The sequence below is a fragment of the Strongylocentrotus purpuratus genome, unplaced genomic scaffold, assembly GCF_000002235.5.
Source record: "Strongylocentrotus purpuratus isolate Spur 01 unplaced genomic scaffold, Spur_5.0 spur5_scaffold_21, whole genome shotgun sequence".
NCBI classification, from domain to species: Eukaryota; Metazoa; Echinodermata; class Echinoidea; order Camarodonta; family Strongylocentrotidae; genus Strongylocentrotus; species Strongylocentrotus purpuratus.
Genome location: NW_022145607.1, coordinates 29560475 through 29580238, shown reverse-complemented (window position 1 = coordinate 29580238; position 19764 = coordinate 29560475). Strand labels below are relative to the sequence as shown.

Here is a 19764-nt window from a genome sequence, read left to right as displayed (position 1 = left end):
ATTTTTGCAGGACGGACAAGACCCCCAACCAGGCGCGTACACAGGGGGGGGGGGGGGGGGGGGGGGGGGGGGGGGTTAACCCCCCCTTTTGGTAATTTTTTGTATGTAAACCCCCCCCCCCCTAAATTCCTCTAAAACCCCCCCCCCCCCCTTTTGGATTTTTTTTTTTTTTTTTTTTTTTTTTTTTTTAATTAAATTTTTTTTTTTTTTAAATAAAAAAAAATTCCCATGGTTGACCTAAAAAAGCTGACCTTACCCCCCCCCCCAACGGAGCAAAATGTCAAATTTTCAAATTTCGAGACCAAAAAAAAAAAAAAATGTGTCCTCTTACCCCCCCCCCCCCCCCCCCCCCCCCCCCCCCCCGCTTATTCAGCGGTCGGCTGAGTCGTTGCGAAATTTTCGGCCCGATTTATAAATGTTAAACCCCCCCCCCCCCCCCCCCCCCCCTTGAAAAAATCCTGCGTACGCGCCTGCCCCCAACGAAAATATATATTTACTGTACACCTTCCAACCATTGTGCATGCTAAGGTGCATGACCGGGACTTATAACTCAAGGATTGAAATCGGGGGGGGGGGCTAAAATATTGGGGAATATACGAAAAATGCAGTAGTTTAGAGGGGCTCAGAAGATTGCAGGCTTAATAACCCAGCAAAGAAGGCACCCGCTTAATTCTCATTATGATTTCTGTATTGGTAGATTTGTTTAAAGAGGGGGCATCAGGCCATTATTATTTCTAGGCTAGCTGGAGGATTCTTTTTGTTACTAAAATAAATCTGATAGCTCATTAATTTGCAATGCTTACTTATATGACAAAATCTTGGCAAATAATTTGGCATATAATTTTTGTTCCCTAATCCTTTATAATTTTATGCAAAATTATTAATGACCTCTTGTCGCGCCATAAGAGACGTCTCAAAAAGGTATCCGATATAAATTTGGAGAGGTCAACAACATTTTCAATGTGATTCGATTCGCAGCTGTACGTTGGGAGAACAATTCACGCATAATGCGAAGTAAAAGCGACCGAAAAAGTACAAACAACGGATAGTTGGACCTTAAAATTCAACTTTTTGAACGTAAACCCTGAATTGGGAGCTGAAAAGGTACGAATTTAAACTTGAATGTGTGAGAATGATGAGAATTCTATTATGTTTTGTGTCGTGTGTGGGCGTTTTCCTTGTGCTCGTATGGTTATGGGGATGGGTAAGGCCAGCGCACGCTGTTACAATATGCCGCTGGTCTAGCGGCCTGCGGCATGCACCAGTGGAGGCTTACTGACTGTCTGTGGCGTAGTTCTGTATGCATTCCGATTTATTGCGTGTGGCTGTCAGTGAGACTAGATTGTTATGGTTTGGGATCCGAGGCTGTCGCGTTCTTTTCCTTCATCTCCACATCTTATTACTCTACCTATTCACCCTTTCCTAAAAAAGTTTCTAACTCTTTGAGTGAGTCTGTCTTATTTCATCTCCTTTTCTTTTGCTGATGCAAGCATGATCCTTCATTCAGTTCAATCAGAGTTTGAGACTTCTTCAGTTCAGTCACTTTTTCAGATATCACTTTTTTTTGTTAAAATTGTCTTCAGAATATTTGTGTTACTGTCGGGCCTACTGCTGAATATTCGTTGTGAAAGCTGTTGATGTCAGCTTTTGAAGGTAATTTTTCTAAAGGGGATTTAAAGGCATGTTCGAACAAAGGTTTAAAACACATAATTGTGAGCGGAATTTGTATTGCCTACTTTCAGGAACATTTTCCACAAAATATGACCCCTTTGTGTGAAAAAAGACCTGTATAAAATGGGCTTTTATAAGAAAGCCTTAATTTTAGATTGAGTACCGGTACACATTCACAAAAGCACCCTGTTTTGGAAAGAAAAGAAAAAAACAGCTAAATACACATCCACCTGCATTTTTGAAAATATGGCCCTTTTTCTTGAAATTTTCATGCTCTTTCTAAAAATAAAAAACTCTTTTTTTCCCCCCTCCAAAGAGTCCAAGTCTGAAGCGATCCCATCGGAACCAAAGACATCACAAAAACACATTTGATTCCAAAGGGATTAATCATGATCCCTCATACACATTGAAGATAATGCTATCCCAAATACTAATTTATTCTTTATTACTTGGGCTAAACACTTTCTTTATAAATTGCTAGATTAAGATTCTTAAACATGTACATTCTAACTACATTGTATATCCAGTGTTAAATATATGCCAACACAACTGATGTATCCATTCTTTTTTTAATGCTAAATAATGTTTTACTGCTTACACTCTAAACATACACTGTACAGTATAGTGTTAACTCTATTCCAGGTTCAAATTCAGATTATTTCTACTTTGGTGCAAAACACTACATTATTCCAAACACAGCTTCCGTACCTTATCTCTGGTGCTAAACACACTTTATTAGTTACTAAGATTCTGATTAACACATATGTTTGGTTTTAATTGTATTCCATACACAGATCCCACACTAAATCTTCCGGTGCTTAACACCTACACCAGCACCATGTTGGGCGGGATCCCCCAGGTGGCCCAGTTGTACAGCCAGTCGCCGGAGATGAACTATTTCGACTCCGGCAAGGACGAGGCCGCGTTTGTCCGGTCCAGACCACCCCTACCCAGCGAACTGGCCCAAAGCTACAGGCCTCCTACCCCTTGGCCCGTCAGCCCGACCTGCCAGAAGGACTTTGTTCTGGTCTGTGAATTCTCGGAGCTAGAGGGACCAAAGCCACTGGTAAGTTCTTGCACAATACATTCAAATGTGTGTGTAATTGGGCTTTTACAGACGTGTATCAATCATATACATGTATATGATTATTTACGTCTGGACACTAACATTTAAAGCCCCACTGCACTACTTATAGCTCCTTGCGCCCTCTATATAGCAAACAAAGCCTAATCGGTGACCATTGGTTCCCCATGGTCCCCTTTTTCTTATGTTTAATAATTGAGAGCTGATTTGATGAGATTACCACCTGTCAGGGACTACCTGTATGCAGGGAGGTCTAATCCCTCCTGGCCAAACAAGTGCAGACATGAGGTAGTTTCGAACCGAGTTCCGGCTGAGTCAGTTTGTAGGCGGAGACGTTGCACTGACCAAGTGAACGTAATGCTAGGCCAACTAACATCTTTCTCAAGCATTTGCTGTCCTATTAAAGATAAAGACCAGTTATGGTCATGCGATTGCATTGTGAAAGAAACGTTGTGGAATCGATCAGAAAAGGTTGATCATCTAGCATATAAGTATTGGTGTGTACAGCAAGGTTCTGGAATCATCAAAATGATAAGAAATTTGGCCAAGTCTTTGTAAAGTTACAAGCACTGTACACAGAAATATGTATATGGGGCTACAAAAACAATCCCCAATTTTGTAGTTTTACGACATATTTATAAAGGGATTTAAGTATCAATACCGGTAAACCAAAGTTTCACATCTTTACGACAGGCATTCGCTTCAAGCAAATAAAGAGATAAAGTGCCTTGTACTTCCATATAACAAGGAAGTACAATTCAATTTCTACCGATTTTTATACTCTATGGAATGACAGTACTGGTATTTACATGTACATGTTATATAGCAGATATGTAAATAGTAAGCCTGGTATTGTTTTGATTTCAAAGTCCTTGGTACCATGTGGGTCAAGGTGTGATCTAGATTTAGTCACCCTGCATTCAGACAACTGAAATTCCTTGTACAGCTATATGAGAATTATAAGATAAATAATAAAACATTTGTAGTCTGAATTAACTTAGTCTGAATGACCCCATAGTATGATGAAGTATCTGTTTGTGCATCGTATCGAACAAAAACTCAATAGAGAATCAGCTCCAGTCTGAACGTCGCATCATTCAGACTAGGATCGTAGGAACGTTGCGGGGCTTTGCTTGATTGCACATTCGTCGTTGGCCGGCTGTCATGTTTACTGACCCCGTCAAAAACAGTTTCCTACATGTGCATGTATACATCGTTATTTTTGCACGATGTTGTTATTTATTCCTTTCGCTGTACATGTACGTTGATTCTTTAAAACGTTCTTATAACTTTTTTTAATGCTTTTATACATTTTCTATGTTTTTATAACTTGTTATTGTTTATATAACTTTTTAATGTTTCTGTATACAGCTTTTGTATACTGTGAATGTATATTCTGAACAGGCAGTCTATCTAAAGGATTGCTTTAAAAATTTAAACGAAGAAAATCTCTTAAAATGATAGCACAAGATTGATTCAGAGGCATTTATCCAACATGAGATCCCATCAGTAAACAAATTAATGAGTTTGAGGTAACGACAAGCATGATACGAATTAGAAATATATGTTTGTACACCTTTTACAACCGCTGTACATATGAAGTTGTCATACCTCAGTATGTATTGTAGCTGTTCTGCTTGTGTATGTAAGTACTGTACGTGTATATACAGTACATTTACATGTACATGTACTGTATAGAGTCCAATTGTAATATAATTCGTTAAGCATGATGAATAATTGAGAAAGAGTCCCATTAATTTGTAATTAGTCATGAATAACATATCACCACCAGGTTAATGGGTAGTTAAGAGAGAGGAAAAGATCTTATAAGTACTTACGTACGCTAGTCTGCTAGTGTAACCCCTATAATGCAAGATTTGAACAAATATCTGGCTGTATACTGTATTTATACTGTATGTACACTACATTTACATTTACATGTACATGTAGATGCTTTTTTGTATATGTGTGTTCATTGTAAGGAGTCCTAAGAATGTATTCAAAACTTTTATTTTGATTTTGGCTCGATGCAAGTCGCCTTGAATTTATTTCAAGTGTCAAAATAGAATCTGCTTGTGTAAACAGGAATCAAACAGAGCCAGCTTTTCCTTTTGTGCTAAATTGTGAAACTAGCATTATAAAAGAAAATGAAACTTTTCGAAGGAGTAACAGAAAATTAAAGAAAAAATTAATTGGACTTTTGAACTACATTTGTGATCAGAAAAACGATTGAATAATTGATAAGGACGTTATGACTGTTTGTAAGTTGCAATCACTGAATAGATGTCAATCTCAAATGGGTGAATTGGTAATTTGGTTGCGATACACTGCAAACATAAATGTACAGTGTATGTACATGTACATGTGCAGTAGTTAGTGACAAATCTCCCAATTGTTATTCACTCAGATTTCAGTGCTCTTCCAATACCATTTTCAGAGAGCTGTACTCCAAATGTGTCATGAACAGCAAATTGTAATCACACCCCCCCCCCCAACAATGAACAAAAAACAAAAAAGAAAGAAAAACTACTTCTGAATGAGTTCATAAATTTTGACAAGTTATATATTTAAGTCATTTTTCCTTTCCTCTTTTCTATAAGTGGAGCAAACCACTAGTATTATAATCACCTTCTATGGCCCCTTTGATCGTATAAAGAAACCTGTTCCAATTTACTGATTTTTCCTCCTATTTTTTATACCGGTACTCATCATTGCAGATAACGATTCCCAAAGATGGCGGTAGCAGCTTTGACAAGAACATGTATGCCGTCAAGATCATGGCCGTGGACTACAATGCGACCAACTACGCTCGCTCAACGTAAGCATCTGTCATGTTCATTTGTGTAATTTTTATCAGTTTTGATTTAGAATGGGTAGTTTTAGGCCCTTTCACAAATATATACCTCACTTTAGAAATCTAGCCATCTGATTGGTCAAAATTGGAGTCATGATTTTAGCAACGCCTACCGATCCAATAGTCTTTAAAAAAAAAAGCCCTCATGCTCTGATCCCCATTGGTTTACGTGTTAAAATTGTCTTTGTGCGACTGTGGACACCATACAGTGCTTTTTGTCTGTGATTCCCAAATGATTGAAACTTTCAGTCATTTTTCCAGCAAAGATTAATGGACAGTGTCTCAGATTTTCCATGATGTTTTAACCAATCTTCACTCAATAAAAGGATAAGGTAAGAATTCTTGGTAGATTTTTGTTTCAATTTGGCATATAAAAGACATATTGACTGCTTTAACATTCAAGGTCTGGCTGTTTTATGGGCTCAAGGGAAGATGTGCAAATCCTGCCATGACCCCGAGGCGCCCCTGTATCAGGCCTCTCAAAATAGTCAATATCTTTATACCGAATTCCATTCGTACTATGGTTAATGCTTTCATACTATTTTCTTTATATTTTGAATGTAATTATACCAATTTATTTGTAATTTTGATATTGTTATCTGTTATGATATTCAATATTTTATCTTTGTTTATGATATGGTGATGATGGAGATATACGTGTCAATTCCATGTCACTAACTACATGTACGTATGTGCAAATGGGAGTTGTGGTTTTTATCAACGAAGATGCCCAGTAAGTTTTTGATGTTTTGTTTTTATTTCACGGGTTCAAACAACCAATCTACTCTAGGATAAACAATCCAGAATAAATCCTAGCAATTTTTTCTCAAAATACAATTCCCATGCCAGCTGAGCTCAAGATTAGCTTAAATGCAGGTGTGTATTGTGTGAGTTATTAAATGTACATGAAGGGTAAATGTTAATAGGCTTTTTACTGACAGGCTATGTATTGTAATTATGATAGGCTCATAGCCACTCAATCGGTCTGGGGACACCATTAACAATCATAATGATAATCACATGTATATGTGTACATGTAAGGGAAGCTTTTGCAAACAGCAGAATCCTACTTAGGCAAAGTGCCCTATACATATACATGTATGCACCCTTTAATAATTCTCTTGTTTAAGACTGTTATTGTGAAAATGATTTTTGCAAAATTGCAAGGACAACTTTAGCACTTGAGCCCTCCAAAATTTATTTTGAACAAGTTTATGATAATAATGGGTAATACATTTAAGGGGAAACTGTTATTCAGTTTATTAAAAAAAAAAAACTGCACTCTCATGCAACATGTACCTGTACATGTGCATGTATATTTTAACATACATGTAGACTAACCAAACAAATCAGGATTGAATTGACACTCTGAACAGACGATCTACATGTATGTACAACCCTTCAATGTATATCCATACTAAACTGTCCCTCAAAATAATACTTTTTGTGCAGGGGCTCTTTTTACAAAAAAGAAGTAGAAAATAAATCGTCTTACTCTTAAAGAGAGAGGAAATACATGTACAGGGGCTACTTGGGAGGGCTGTAGGGGCTCAATTGCCCCCACCATTCGCCTTACACTCCCCTTACAGTACATGTATATAATAAGCTCTGATTGAAATAATTAAATTTTAGTTTCAGCCCCACTGCAGTACTGCAGTCATATTAAATTTGTCTATTTCCAGGCTTTACATTGTGATGTCAGACTTGATTTGAAATGTGGGTGCTGAAATGGTGGAAAGGAATCATGGTAAAAATGGTCACATGACTAAAATGAGAAATGTTTGATTTTTCAATGCACCTCATGGTGCGGAGGTTGATAGCAACATTATCCCCCTTCCTCATCTCTCTCCCCTTTTCTCTCGTCTCCCCTTTTCTCTCTTCTCCCCTTTTCTCTCTTCTCCCCTTTTCTCTCTTATCCCTTTTCTCTCTTTTCCCCTTTTCTCTCTTTTCCCCTTTTCTCTCTTCTCCCCATTTCTCTCTTCTCCCTTTTCTCTCTTACCCCTTTTCTCTCTTCTCCACTTTTCTCTCTTCTCCCCTTTTCTCTCTTCTCCCCTTTTCTCTCTTCTTCCCTTTTCTCTCTTCTCCCATTTTCTCTCTTCTCCCATTTTCTCTCTTCTCCCATTTTCTCTCTTCTCCCATTTTCTCTCTTCTCCACTTTTCTCTCTTCTCCCCTTTTCTCTCTTCTCCCCTTTTCTCTCTTCTCCCCTTTTCTCTCTCTCCCCTTTTCTCTCTTCTTCCCTTTTCTCTCTTCTCCCCTTTTCTCTCTTCTCCCATTTTCTCTCTTCTCCCATTTTCTCTCTTCTCCACTTTTCTCTTTTCTCCCCTTTCCAGCTCTCTTGTCCCCTTTCCAGCTCTCTGCTCCTCTTTCCTCTCTTCTCCCCTTTTCTCTCTTCACCATAGACACTATTTCAGTTCCAAAATTTATGAGAGACAACACATGTACATTGTACATGTTTATGTGATAGTACAGTGAAACCTGTTTATAAAGACCACCCAAGGGAGACAAGAAAAGTGGTCTTTATAGGCAGGTTGTCTTTATGTACAGGTTCCTTTAGTACATGTTTCAATGAGGAACCATGTTCTAGGGAAACAAAATGTGGTCTTTGTAGACACGTGGTCTTTCTATACAGGTGGTTGCTAAAGCAGGATTAACCGTAGTAGTTCATGGTTTCTTGAAAAATTGATCTGTGGCCAACTGACCAATGCCTGCAAACTAGCAATGCTCTTTGAAAAGAGCTGCATTAATTAAAGATGGCCACCTATTTTCTTCGGTAGGTGTAATGCTCTAAATACACTGACAAGTACATGTAGCTGTATAGAACATATTTGCCCTATATAAGTTATAAACTTCTGAATACTATATAACTTGTGTACCAGAGGAAACATCGCAATGATCGCGTACACATGTTTAACAATACACACGTAAATGTATTACATATATGCATACACATATATTCATTTGTATTTTTTTAAAGGTTTGATATGCCAGTTCAAAATTAATCCGCTTTGGCAGCTATTCAACTCGAGAGTCACAATTACATATCCATTTCAATGATTTCCTTGTTGACTCTCCTAAATCTATTGGATTAAAGTTTAATGGGGAGTTCTGGCAAGGGGTAGAAAATTCATCAATTTATTCACATCATGTTACATCAGCCAGAATTGGGCTACTTTGCAATCCTCTTAAATTTCCCCTTTAGCTGTATTGTTTGTGTCCTTGTACTGTTTGTGATCACAAGCAAGGCAGGAAATAATGAATTTGGTGTTCTGTAGAGGCTATAGCATCAGGGGCGTGCTACAATTTACATCGTTGCAACATTAAGAATTACTTTTGTTTCATTTCATATCTGGATGAGCTAGACATATTCTTTGGCAACAAGATATAGGGTTAAGAGCTAAGCAGGGCTTCACAACTACATGTACTTTTCTTTCCCAGTCTATACTAGCCCTATACATAACAAATTTAAAAATGTTTATACACTTTTATTTATTCATTTTTTAATTATTTTTTAAAATATTTTTTATGGGGGAGGGGGGATTTTGGGCCCTCATGTTTCCCAGGCGCCTGTCTGTCTCGAGCTCTGACCTAGGGTTATGATCTATAGGGTGGAAGTTATGAATTTGGTAACTGTTAGCAATTGGAAATCTGCACCTATTGTCGTGAGAGTGTCAGTTGTAGAAACTCTATTGTCAATATTTTCAACATTGCCAGCAAGGCCCAGCACAGAGTTTGGCAAGAACTCTATACATATGTTTTTGTGTTTATTTAACTCAAGAATAAAAGGTGGGCAGGTTGATTAGGACATGTGATGAAGAATTTTAGATGCAAGCTTTGATATATATGTCACATTCTTAATAAATATAAACAGAGAAAAATCAATATACCACACACTTTAAAAAACAACTAAATTATTAATACCCCTCATAAATGTTATGTTTTTTTTAAAGAAAGCATTTAACTCAAGAATAAAAGGTGGACAGGTTGAATTAGGACATGTGATGAATACTTTTAGATGCAAGCTTTGATATATGACACATTCTTAAACATAAACAGAGACAAATCAATTTTTCACACACTTTAAAAAACTACAAAACATCTGTAAGGGTATTAAAGGGGAAGTCCACCCTGAAATTAAGTTAGTTTTAATAGGAGTAGAAAAATGAGAGAAACAAGTCAGTGAAAGTTTGAGCAAATTCCGATTAAAAATAAGGAAGTTAGGATTTTTGAAGTTGTGATCAATCAAACACAAATTGGCAATTCTATGACGTATCATGCGAGCTCAACTTCCATTTGCTCAGTACTAAAAAAATCTAAAATTTTCATTTTCCCTCAAGAAAAATTTCAACCATACATGCACCCTAAATATAATAATTGCAAATATGTTTCTATACTCCCCCTGCAAGAAACAAATATATATTCCGTCATCAATAACGAAGAAAACATGATTTTATGGAATATTATGCACAAAGCAAATGAAGGAGAGCTTGTATAATAAGTCACAGAGTTGCCAATTTGTATTTGATTGATCACAACTTCAATAATTCATAACTTTCTTATTTTCATTCAGAATTTGCTCAAACTTTCACTCACCTGATTTTCTTATTATTCTGCCTCTATCGAAACAAACTTATTTTGGGGGTTGACTTTCCCTTTAATAATTTAGCTGTTAAATGTATGCATAGAGCAAGTTAGTTTTGTTGCAATCAGCTGTGCAGCTACAACTACCCGAAACAGCTCCTAATGTTTCTTTGTCTTCTTTTTGTGTGTTTTACAGGAACACCTTCAAGCTTTCAGAAGACACTTCAGTGGTGCTCGAAGACAAGAAAGATGGTAGCTATTCATATGTAAGACATTTCTTGAAAGTGCTAAACAAAATTCTGTGGCTTAATTTTTTTTTAATGGTAGATAAAATATGCAGAAACCTGATAAATTGACTATAAACAGACGCATGTGTTTGGAGGACATTTGACTTGCAATGTTGAAATTTTGCAGCCAGCATTTAATGATTTGGCCCAAAACTAAGGTGCCAGGCCCCAAAAGTAGATTTAATAAAATTAATAAAAAATAAATGGTTGAAACATTTTACACATAGTGAAGAAAAGTGAAAACTCTTGAGAGAAATTCATCAGATGCCTCCATTTTGTGGAATTATGATATGACTCCAGTACAGTATGTACAAACAGGACATTGCCAAGGTTCTTTCAATATTTCATGTGAGTGGACCCGCTATTGTTTGATCAAACCATAATTAGGGTCAAAATCCAAGAGATTATCTTGGAAGTTTGCTCTGTAGTCTGTACTTCCTTTCACGTCATGCTTAAAGAGAAGGCTGATGTCTGCATGGTAAAGGGGAGAAGAAAAATATTGTGAGCTCTTTCTCATTCTTTCATGTCGGTTTGGGAGAATATTTCATAGTGATAATGTCCCTTGAAAACGAGTGTTTCCCGAATGCCCTCATATTAAAAATATAATACCCCCCCCCCCCAAAAACAAAAAACAAAAAATTATTAAAGTGTTAAGACCAAATCTTCATGTAATGTGTGTGTGAAGTACGTCTCATACACCCATAATTTCTATGTACAAAGCATGTGTTTAGCCATGAGATTGAGTCAGTTTTTAAAAATCCTTTTGATGATTTCAAGACCTTATGGAAGAGATGGGTCTTTATTTACTAAAAATAATCAATCCGCTTTCCCAACAGACCGGTTTACTAACGTATACAAATTTATGGATGTTTCTTTCCTGGGGGGTGTTTCACAAAGATCCTAAGTAGAACTTAACTCTAAGTTGAACTTAAAAATTATAGACAGCCTTTGGAGTCTTAAAATGAAATATATTCAAAAGCAGAAATTCAAGTATTTTAGACTTTTTATAAATTCCACATCCAGAACATGAAATCTCCTTGATGATAGAAAATATGAATGATTTGAATAAACAATTAATGCCTTTCAAAATAACTTTTACAAAATATTTTTCAAAGATGCTAATGGCTTTCCATAATTTCTAAGTCCAACTTAGAGATACATGTAAGTTCAACTTAGGATCTTTGTGAAACACCCCCCAGGTAACCTAGTTACGAGTTATACTCTGCTAACCTGTTAGCAATGAATGAACTGCTGTACTTGGAATCCAGTCTGCATACATTATTTGTTGCTATGTTGGGCATCCTCAGACAAGCTTTCAGGTTGTCAAGAACGACCTTTGTTTAAAAAGTATGCTTAAAATTTGAATATGTTCGTAAACCAGTCTCTTGCTTAGAAACTTTTTCTTTTGCGATATAATTGCACGACAAGAACCTGACCTTATCTCTCAACTAGTAAAATCGTGAATGTTTCGAGACTCGTACATGTACGTGTGCTCCCTCAAGTATTGTTTCCTAATTAAAATCCAAAGTACACAGTGGCACAGAGCCAGAAAAGAATGTGCACACATACTCTTCCCTATTGTCTCCCGATTTGTTTTGGGAAGTAGTAACATGTCGGTGATGATCATGTGTTTAATTGCCGGCAGCAAGATCATGTCACCATGGTAACGAGATTACGGCATGAATTAATGATAAGATATCCTGCAGTCTAATGTCTAATATTGCCTCATGGGTTTGTGGTAAGGGTTCGTTATTTGAGCCGGTAATGGAATATATTTCCATTTGTACAGAAACCCTGTACATGTAGCATTGCTGTGACCTGGCAATATTAAAGAGAAAGACGAGTACCGGGAATGGTGAAAATAGTTTGTGAGCTTTTTTTATTCTTTTTATGTTAGTGTAAAAGAGTTTCTTTAAAGGCCGGCTGTACTAGTTTGGCCAGAAGGGATTAGACCACACAGCGTGGTCACTGACAAGTGGTTATACATGTATCTCATCAACTCAGCTCTCAATTAACATAAGAAAGAGAGGATCATGGGGGACCAACAGGCACCGAATGGGGAGTTTTCTATATAGAGGGAGCAGGTAGCTACATATACACGTAGTACAGTGGGGCTTTAAAAAGGTGTCCCCTGAAAAGGACGGCTCTTCAAATGCCCTCATATTTGAAATATGACAAGTAACAGCCAACGGTTGTGGACCATTCTGTTGTGCTAGATGTTTGTGTAGTCCCATGTACACATTTCTGTGTACCATGCCCTTGACTTTTAGCAAGGCTGCAAATTTTGATTTTTTTTTTTTTTATGATTCCACAAGTCTGTTGTCAGCAAATTGTGACCTTCTACACGTGGAAACTAACGACCATCTCCCTTTAAATCTCTTTGCATTCATAAAGATCACAAGTCCTTTTCAGGTCTCCTCTCACATAAGAATACCTTGGTCAATTACTCTACCTCTATCCATAAAACACGTACTCCTCTATAGGACGAAACCAAAAGCTTTCTCACTTTCTATCTATCCCCTTCCAACTCAACCGTCCTTTTGAAGACTATTGACACAGTGAAACCACAAACTTATGAATTTATACACACCGACATCCCAACTAGAATTTGTAACAATATTAACGTAGTGACAATGCCGGTTTTCTTTAAATTCCAAGCACACTAATAAATTAATGAGGATATAACATGCATTTATTTTTTATTCTTTACTCTTCTTACGTATACACAGATCCACCATTTTACCCTGTATGATATCCATGCCAGGGGCTTCGTCAGACCTTTTTGTATGGCCTACATCACTCCCGATAAGAAGTGAGTATTACAGTAATAATGAAATCTGGTGTTACATTTGAAGTCACTTTGTGCATGAATCATAAATATGATAAATCTGTTGGGAGGCGAGAAGAAAAGTGGTTACAAATACCTGGGCCATGTTACATAAAACTTGTTTTTAATAACAAATGCTAAAATCCTGTGACAAATTGGGTCTCAGCCAATCAGATGCCACGGTTTCAGTAGCTTATAACAGTTATTGTAACTTGCTATTGAAAAAAAGTTTTGTGAAACCAGATACAAGATATAAAATGAGATAGATAACATTGATTTTCATGTAATGTAGAATAAGTATGTGTTAAGGGCTCTTTTGCAGGTTACCAGACAAAATACTTTTATGAAAAACAAATTGCATAGCCTTACGCCACCCAGAAGAAAACAATTAGTTCGTGATTTATTCACTGTTTGGTAATGATGAAATATTGAAACTGTTGTTTGTTTTTAAGTATGTTATGCAAATTTTCTGTTTTGTCCTCCTGCTACATGTATATGTAATTCAATCTGACCTTGATTTCTTTTTTTCTTCCTGCAGCAAACTCCGCTCCAATCTCCAGCACATTATGGCCTCCTTTCATCAAGTCAGTCAGTACTATCGCTATGGCAACTACGTGATCTTTCGGGAAGAGATGATCAGACGATTGGCCGATCTTATCTTCACAAAAGGTACGTCAGCTCCCGAGAGAGAAATCGGCATAAACAATGGAAGCGTGGAAAGTACATCATTGAAATAATGATTAACAAACAACTAAGAAGCAACTTCGATTAATAAACAAACAAAAAATCGAGTAAACGAAAAATAAATAGAGGGAAATAATATAATCAGAGGTATGTATGGAAGAGAAAATTATTGAAAAAGTAATTTGTAAACAAACAAAGGAAAACACCAGGGGAGTGGTTCACAAAGATCCTAAGATTAACTTATCTCTAAGTTAGACTTAACAATTATGGAAAGCCATTAGCATCCTTGAAAATGTTTTGTAAAAGTTATTTTAAAAGGCATAAAATGATGATTCAAATCATTCATGTTTTCTATTATCATGGGAGAATTCATGTTCTTGATGTGGATTTATAAACAATCTAAAATCCTTGATTTTTCGCTTTTTAATATATTTTATTTTAAGGCTACAAATGGCTCTCCATAATTTTTAAGTCCAACTTAAAGATAAGTTCAAACTAGGATCTTTGTGAAACACCCCCAAGATGATGAAAGAATTTTGTGCAAAAGCAGATATGGGTAAGGTAGACAAAAGGTGGTAGAATTTTAAGCAAAACAAGAACATGATTACAGATGGTAAAGGGAAAGAGGAAAAGAGGGAGAGTGAGAGAGGTAGAGAATGGAAGAGATAGAGAATTAGAGAGAGAGAGAGAGAGAGAGAGAGGGAGAGAGAGAGAGAGAGATAGATAAAGACAGACATGCAAGTAGAGAGAGAGAGAGAGAGAAGGAGATAAGTAGTGAGGTGAAAGAATAAGGCAGGAAGGGATTGCATTGTGATATAAGCATTAGGCAGAAGAGAATCCTGCAAGAGGAATTAAGAAAAAACAAAATTGTAGGTTATTGGTCCACTTCAAGTATATTCTTTCAATGTCCTTGCCTTTCTTCCACAGAGAGCATCAAGACGCAACTGGAGGAGATGGAGGTGAAGCAGGAGGCGAGGGTGGAGCGAGCCAGGAGACACATCCACAAGAACAACCACATCTTGCATCCCAACTCCAACTCCACCACCAACAACACCACCACCACCACCACCACCACCACCACCAGCAACACCACCACCACCACCAGCAACACTACCGCTACCAATGGGAAGAGTAGTAGCGAAGGAGAGGATGACGGTGGGAAGGAAAGAAGGAAGGAGGGGACGGAGGAGTCGGCGGGAGATGCGGAGGAGCAGGAGCAGGAGATCGTAGCGGAGCTGAAGGAGTACGCCCGGAAGCGGGAGGAGCTGGAGGCGGTGGAGAAAGCGATCAGGGAGATTGAGGTCATCCTGGAAGCTGTTACACCTGCTCTGGTAAGTAGAGTTGGTTGGTTGGTATTACCTGACCGCTTGGAGAGCATGTGTGTGCTTGTTAGTAAGCAACCAGGGGACTGACGGCTTTAAGTCCTCTCAGAGGGACTTTGTTGTGAGGATTAATGCCTTACGAAAGGGGCACTAGTGCATCAAATTGCTTTCGAACCTGGTTCTCCCAGTTACAAGACCACTGCTCCACCACTGAGCCATTGTATCTTCCCCAAGTAGGGCTTGAAAATGATGATGATGGTGATGATAATGCTGATGAGGATGGTGATGGTGATGATGGTGAGGTCAAGGGTAAAAGTTAATAGTGATGATAACAGTGATGGTGAAAATTGTGATTATGGTGGTGATGATGATAGTGATTATGTTGATGGAAGTGATGCACATGTAATGCTGCTACAGATGATCTTTAAGATAAAATGATTCACGTCCCATGTCTCTAAAATACTATACTATACTATAATTAGATACTAACGGGGCTTACATGGTGATTATGTTAATGATCACAGTATTTCAAAAATGCTTTACGTCTGTTATCTCTTAAACCCACAGAAAAAGAACAAGAAGATGGAGATGAGGTACCGTCGTCTAAAGGAACGATACTCCGACCCCCAGACCAATAAGCCCAAGCCTGCCCCTGCGCAGAACATCCATCAAGAGGGTTACTGCAGTGATGAGGATAAGTGTAGGCAGCCTCACAAATCAAGGCTCAGGAAAAGTAAGATCAAATACATCTTTTCTGATTTGTGTATGTTTCAAGACATGATACTATTTTATTGAAGAAAAAATGTAAATCTGCAAATTTACATAGTTCTCTTATGAGCATGTAAAAAATGACATAGATGCCTTCCCTGGACTGGAAAAATTCTCAAACCAAAAGGATATTTATCGTTTTCTTTGACGGCGTCACTGTGCAACACCCTCTAAACAGTAAATTCTGCCAACTATTTTTGAATTTATCCAACCGTTTGTCCATGAAAATAAGACATAAGACAGGCGTTTAAAAATTGTCAACACTTAAATGTCTGGAATGGTATATAGAGCCGATTCATTGCTTTGTGAGGATTTACATTCACCTAAAACGTAATTAAATTGTAATAACATAGGTGGGAGAATCAAGGAATTGATCAGATCAGTTTTTCCCAATTTCTATCAGTAATAATGGTTGTTTTTCACTCAAACTTTCAGATTATCTTTAATTGCACATCTACATTAGCATTGAAGTCACTACCTTAGCACCATTTTCTCTCATCTGAACAATGTTACAAAGTCCCAGAGCAATTTTTGCTGGAGCAAATGTCACCTATACTATAGGCTATCATCCATTTTTATTTGTTTGTATTCAGGGAGTTCTAGTCACTCGGAGATGGTTGAAGAAACCAACTCCAACAACGACCCCAACGCCCCCTACCAGCCCCAGATAGTCCAAGCCATCAACCCTCGCAGGTTCGATCGCAGTCTACGAACCCTACACGAACTATGCAGCTACGGGGCTAAGGAGGGGCTCAACAGGTTAAGAAAACTGCTGAAGGTAGGTCATACATGTACATGTATGCACACATAGCTTCATTTACTATCCTGACTGTGTATTAAAACCTGTTCTATTGATTCTCAACACATTTCACACACCACTGTACAAAACTCAACTGATTTCACTCAAAATCGGTACTTTAGTGACAATTGATGACACCTAAATAGCAGTAAAATACAATTTTTTGAACTCACCGATGTTAGAAAGAATAATTCAAAAATTTAAATCGCGAGTCTACTGTCAAACTTGCTTACAGCCACATCAGCATCATTGTGTGCATTTGTGTGTTATTTATGTATTGACTATTCATGTGTGCAATTTCTGCCTATTAGCATGTAGTGCAGTGCTAGAGGTCAATATGCATTAACATTGACTCTCTATGCTTTGCTGGAGTGGGTCATATGGTACATTAGATTTATTAATTGCATTTATACGGTCCTACTCCTACTACATGTACAGTGCATGTGCTTCGGTAGCCATTGCCAAAATGAGTTCTCCAACCAAGGACCCAGTACTATTTCTTTATTCTTACCCCCTAAACCTTGACCTAACCACAAGCCCAATCCCATCCCTGACCCTAAACCGTAATCTTTGACTAACTACATCCTGAGCGAATGTCACAAGAGCAAAGGTCAGATCACCTTATCTACGGCTAAGCCTAATCTACAGCCCGGTTGCAACCATAACCCTAAACTGAAATTGTTGACCAAATTATGTTCATGAAAATGTATGATAAAAAAAGAAAAAAAAGATGCAGAAACCAATAAATCAAATCAAATCAAAATCAAATCAAATACTTGCCAGAGTAGGTGTTGAATCCCCACATGTGCGTCAATGCAAATCGATCAACCTGTTCTTCTATTTGTTTATGTATAGCGTTACTGCTCATTCTCTGCAATCTCCAACCTCTTGTAGAGCTGTCTCAGTATCTCCATTACTTCCCTTTTCTTAAAAGCATGTTGGTGAAAGACTGCTTTATACATGTACATGAAGCAATCAATAATACTCATAATAATACTCAGTTTATAAATAGCGCTTATTACAATCACTAAGCGCTTCCAAACTTGAAGATCATTACCCCGGCTTTAGCTGTGCTGCCATTAAGCCACTCTAGCATTTCAAAGAGATAATTCCTGCCAGGTACCCATTTACATCACCTGGGTTGAGTGGCAAATGTAGATCAATGTCTTGCCGAAGGACATGAGTGCCGCGGTGGGCCTCGAACCGCGGACCTTGTGATCAACAGTCCGGCGACTTAACCACTTGACCACAGCAGCTCTACTATGTATGAGTTGGAGCGTGGAGTCATGTTTTCTCTCTTTTCGTTCTATTTTTTGATAGTTTTACTGCCGAGATGCAAACATTCTTTTCCTGGAGAAGCAGGAGTCCCCCCTAGTGGAGCCGTCCGTCTCCCTCCTCACGATAGGGAGAACCGTCACTCTTAACTTCCTCAACGCCATCAACCTGTGAGTATATATTCCAGTGTGTGTGTAATTGGGGTTTTACAGAAGTGTATCTCAATCAGATAGTATTATTTACGTCTGGGGACCAACCTTTAAAGGGATCCGGTAACTTTGTCTCAGATCCTTTAAAAAAGTCCTTGATTTAGCTAATGCTGCAATGATAACTATAAACCTTTAGTTAAGTCAGTAACCCCATGACTTTTACAAGCCGATCGCCTGTCTGATTATTAAGATATTTATGATTGGTAATAGAAATTTAATTTTTCGTTTTCCTAACCGTTTTGTATAGCACCACAGTCTATTGGGGAAAATGAATATGGTAAAACCGGTCACTCAAATATTTAACTTTTTTGAGGCACTTCATGATCGTTTTGAAGTGCAATTTTTTTAGGGCTTCAATATTACACCGTACCACAGACACCGATGACATGAAGAGCCATGCATCTCAGTTTTAACATTGTTAAACGATGCCTTTAAAATTATTTCCTGGTTGTTTTCTATCTTGGCTTTGTAGACAATGTATAGCAAGCTGTCAATGGGAACTCCATGGCCTTGGCAGGAGGTCCCAAGGCATGGTGAGTAGAGCATACAACTTCCTGGGCCCCATTTCACAAAAAATTGTCATCAGTGACATGTGACAGTTTTTGTTATAAGCTACTGAAATCCTTGCTTCTGATTGGTTATCAGCAGAATTGTCATTGATTTCTGTCATTTGTCATTGAAAAAATGCTTTGTGAAACAGGTCCCAGTTCTAACTTCCGCTAAAACTGAAGAAAGTGATACAGACTTTTATGGTGGTTGACTAAATACTGTTTTATGGAATAACTTGCTAAAATATCTAAGAAATATAGAAACATATGAAAAGTTCAGGAGGAATTTGAAAACAATTTAGCACTTAGCATACTGTGTACTTTATTCTGTTGTAGTCAAAACAAAAATGCTAGTCAAAATGTTTTGCTGAAGTTATTTGATATCTGCTACCATTTTCAGATAAAATTATATATCACACAGAACTTTGTTTCCCACTGGTGATACGACTGGCATTTTCATGTTTTTATTGTTTGTTAATATGTTGTTTTATATAAAGATAGCTCTTGTTCTGGTTTTTTTAAATATGTTTATTGCATGAAATGAGATTAACATTTTCAAAAGACTTCAGAGTGACAATCATATGGCAATAACTCCTTCTTTTGACTCATGTATGCAACTACATGTATATTTACAAAACGTTGGAGGCAGAAAATAATTTTGAGTATACTAATTGTAAATTTAAGAAGAAGCACTTCGCTGGCATTAGATGCCTTGAGTAGTTTTTTTTTTGCATGGAGACTAAACTTTGATAACAAGCTGATAACGATGATAACTTGGCTTGAGAATTCTGCAATTAATATGTTTATAATACGTTTGTGAAAACTGCTTGGATGATGGTGATAACAGCTCTCCCTTG

At 37.5% G+C, this 19764-nt stretch overlaps 1 protein-coding gene across 2 annotated transcripts in view; it reads left to right on the top strand.

Moving 5' to 3' along the window:
* Window positions 1–950: 950 nt before the first annotated feature.
* The window catches only part of LOC100890338 (guanine nucleotide exchange protein smcr8a), a 30664-nt gene continuing 11850 nt past the window's right edge, over window positions 951–19764 (top strand). For both annotated transcript variants that reach the window (XM_030994452.1, XM_030994451.1), the window contains exons 1-11: window positions 951–1104; window positions 2466–2737; window positions 5473–5573; window positions 10385–10454; window positions 13205–13287; window positions 13841–13971; window positions 14914–15317; window positions 15876–16041; window positions 16670–16854; window positions 18196–18320; window positions 18832–18892. In XM_030994452.1, the coding sequence (XP_030850312.1) occupies window positions 2510–2737; window positions 5473–5573; window positions 10385–10454; window positions 13205–13287; window positions 13841–13971; window positions 14914–15317; window positions 15876–16041; window positions 16670–16854; window positions 18196–18320; window positions 18832–18892 (1554 nt within the window). In that variant the 5' untranslated portion in view covers window positions 951–1104; window positions 2466–2509. The remainder of the gene's footprint in view (window positions 1105–2465; window positions 2738–5472; window positions 5574–10384; window positions 10455–13204; window positions 13288–13840; window positions 13972–14913; window positions 15318–15875; window positions 16042–16669; window positions 16855–18195; window positions 18321–18831; window positions 18893–19764) is intronic.